The sequence below is a fragment of the Palaemon carinicauda genome, chromosome 14 (assembly GCF_036898095.1).
Source record: "Palaemon carinicauda isolate YSFRI2023 chromosome 14, ASM3689809v2, whole genome shotgun sequence".
NCBI classification, from domain to species: domain Eukaryota; kingdom Metazoa; phylum Arthropoda; class Malacostraca; order Decapoda; family Palaemonidae; genus Palaemon; species Palaemon carinicauda.
The window spans coordinates 125,449,638-125,452,963 of NC_090738.1; the positions used below are offsets into that span (position 1 = coordinate 125,449,638).

General features: G+C 31.7%; 1 protein-coding gene across 1 annotated transcript; it reads left to right on the forward strand.

Moving 5' to 3' along the window:
• On the forward strand, nt 1–1,295 carry LOC137653329 (larval cuticle protein A2B-like). Its single transcript, XM_068386698.1, has 4 exons — nt 1–32; nt 370–459; nt 589–726; nt 1,104–1,295. The coding sequence occupies exons 1-4, from the start codon at nt 21–23 to the stop codon at nt 1,293–1,295; spliced, it is 432 nt and encodes a 143-aa protein (XP_068242799.1). The 5' UTR covers nt 1–20.
• The last annotated feature ends 2,031 nt before the right edge of the window (nt 1,296–3,326 follow it).

Below are 3,326 nucleotides of genomic sequence, written 5' to 3' on the forward strand. Positions count from 1 at the left end.
CAACGAACAGGACGATCATCATGTACACGAAGGTAGGACTGGCATGTACAGTTGAAGCAGCTGGTGATATTGTGATAAACTGTTATTTATTTCAACATCTATTTACTTTCTGACGAAGATGGAGGCGTAGACCATTCAGCCGAGGAACTTATTTATCGAAGTGGAACTCTAAATTAAATACTGAAAATCTTCTCTTTTCTTCATCTTTCCCACTGTTATCCTTACATTAAGGGGTCGGTTGCCTGATGCGCCCTCTCATTTGCTTTCTATCAAATGTATCCTCCTCTTTCCCTTGCTATCCAAATGTGATTAATGTTATAAACGGCCAGAGACAAGAGAAATGTTACCTAAACTCTCCCATTCCCTCAGGTTGCTGTTCTGGTTATGCTGGTGGGTCTGGCTTTGTCTGCTCCTTCCGACAGTTATGGACCTCCTGCACACCAGCAGACATACAAAGAGGTAAGGAAACATACAACAAAAGATCCTTATTATTTGACTTCTGAACAGTACACATACAAGATAAATTTCTCAAAGAAAAAAATTCTTTTTAAATAAACTAAATCTTTTTTTTTCCCTTTCTTTGTACAGGAACCAAAGCCGTACCAGTACAACTACGCCGTTCAAGACGAGTATGCTGGCACAGACTTCGCCCAGACTGAGAAATCCGACGGACAGAACGTCAAAGGATCTTACACTGTTCAACTCCCAGACGGACGCAAGCAGACTGTAAGTCTCCAACCTTTCTTAATTAATTAAATTTCTCAGTATATACACTTGAAAATTGTATCTGTTTCTTTAAATTCTTTAATAATTCATTTCAAACCCAGCTCTATCCTTTGACTGGCCAGACAGTATTACATTGGATCCTTCTCTCTGGTTACGGTTCACTTTTCATTTCCCTACATATACACCGAATAGTCTGTCCTATTCTTTACGTATTCTCCTCTGTCCTCATACACCTGACAACACTGAGATTACCAAACAATTCTTCTTCACTAAAGGTGTTAACTACGGCTCTGTAATTGTTCAGTGGCTACTTTCAGACTGTCTATAGTACACCTTGAAATTAAATGTCTTATTCTAACAACTCCTTTGCCTTGCAGGTGACCTACGTTGCCAGTCCCTACGGAGGATATCAAGCTGAGGTCTCCTATTACGGAGAGCCCCAGTACCCTCACGAATACGGCCCTCCAGTCACCTTCAAGCCCCAGTCCTACCACCACGAGCCTGCATACAAGCCTGCACCATCCTACCAACCTGCACCATCCTACACTCCCGAGCCTTCCTATCACTAAAGAAGGCTAAATAACCCTTTCCCTGATTTCCTTTCCTTTTGACGAAATCCAATGGATATTATTTATATAAATATAAGATTACAAGAAAAAGTATTGAGTTTAATGCTTACCCTATTAAAAGTTAGATGATTACTCTACCAAAAGCTGAACGCTTAATCAATAACAAGCTAATTGCCTCATTACACCAAGATGTAATTGTTTACTCAATCAAAAGCTAAATGCTTACTCTATCAAAAGCTAAAAGCTTATTTTAACATAAGCCAAATGCTTACTCTATAAAAACTAATTTCTTAGTGCTCCATCAAAAGATAATTTCTAACTCTATAAAAAGTTAATTGCTTGCTCTGTCAAAAGTTAATTGCTTGCTCTGTCAAAACTTAATGCTAATCCTATTGAAAGTCAAATATTTACTCTATCTCAAACTAAATGTTTACTCTATATAAACATAATTGCTTACCGTAATAATAACTAGTACCAGTTATCAGAGTTTTGGTACCTTCCAGAAAATATTAATATTTCAGTGTCCGAAACAAGATTTATTTTTACCAAGACATAAAAATACTAAAATAAAAAAAAAAAAAAAAAAAAAAACACTAACGTGGAATCATAAAATATTCTTGTACAAGAACTTGTAACAGTCATTGATAGATCTACAATACTTGCTAATGCAATTTACAAACTCAAGTGGAAACTTTACATTGCCATGAGTAAAAATGTTTACAACAAATAAACTATTGAGACATTTTACTGAACTCAAACAAATTAATAATTGTATCAATTACTTATGAATAACTCCGTAGTCTACATATTTCAGATCTTAATCCATGCTTGTTAACTTTAATATATATATATATATATATATATATATATATATATATATATATATATATATATATATATATATATATATATATATATAAATATATATATATATATATATATATATATATATATATATATATATATATATATATATATATAAAACCACAATCGAAATTGAGGTTAAATTTCGCTACCTAAATTAATAAAAAAGACTGGCTCATGTCTAGAATCAGCACAAGAGATAGGTGGAAAAGTTCCTAAACAATATATTGGAAAACTATCAGAAAACAATAAAAATCTAATAAAAAAAAATTCTAGAAATGAGGGTAAAATCCATGTGAGATAAAGAAAAATTAGCAGAACTATATAAAACAATAAACAAACTATAAATCCACAATATTCATAAAGAAATCAGACCAAAATTGAAGAAACACTAAAGAGAAGATGAAGCATCAAATTGATGAAAAGACGACTTGGAACAGGGGCGCAATACATGTTTGCTTTTAAGGATGAAAATGGAAATATATATATATATATATATATATATATATATATATATATATATATATATATATATATATATATATTGTATATATATATACTGTATATATATATACTGGATATATATATATATATATATATATATATATATATATATATATATATATATATATATATATATATATAAAAGATGAATTAATAAAAATTAGAGGATCTCTAAAAAATAGTGATATAAGAAATATCTTTGTCAAAAATAATGACACATCTGAGTGGGTACCAAACGTAACAGTAGGATAAATAAATAAAGCATTGAAAGGCATGAAAAGAGGCAAAACAGCAGAAGATGGCCAAAAATTCCTTTAATAACAGATGGAAGAGGTTTTATAGTAGACAGAATGGCCCCATCTATCCAGTTTTAAAGAATTTAGATTGGGACAATGAAGGAATTAACATTAATGCACTGTTAAAAATAAGCATTAAACAACCGGTAAATGTCTGGCAACATTTATTCCAGGGGTTCTTTTTCCTTCATTTTGTTAGAATATCTTTCACTTTTAATTCCCTCTAGTATCCATGTTGCTATTTTTCCGTCTCCTAGTGGTATTCCTATCATTATGCTCGCCTTAGCTCTTTGAGTTGTAACTAGCTCACGTTCTATTGCTTTATTAAGGCACCAAGTAAATACTGGTAGAACCATCTAATTAAATA

Excerpts from the sequence above, each read along its gene's own strand:
- LOC137653329 (XM_068386698.1), top strand. Across the intron at positions 460-588 it reads ACCAGCAGACATACAAAGAG|GAACCAAAGCCGTACCAGTA; the intron begins GTAAGGAAACAT and ends TTCTTTGTACAG. Across the intron at positions 727-1,103 it reads CAGACGGACGCAAGCAGACT|GTGACCTACGTTGCCAGTCC; the intron begins GTAAGTCTCCAA and ends TTTGCCTTGCAG.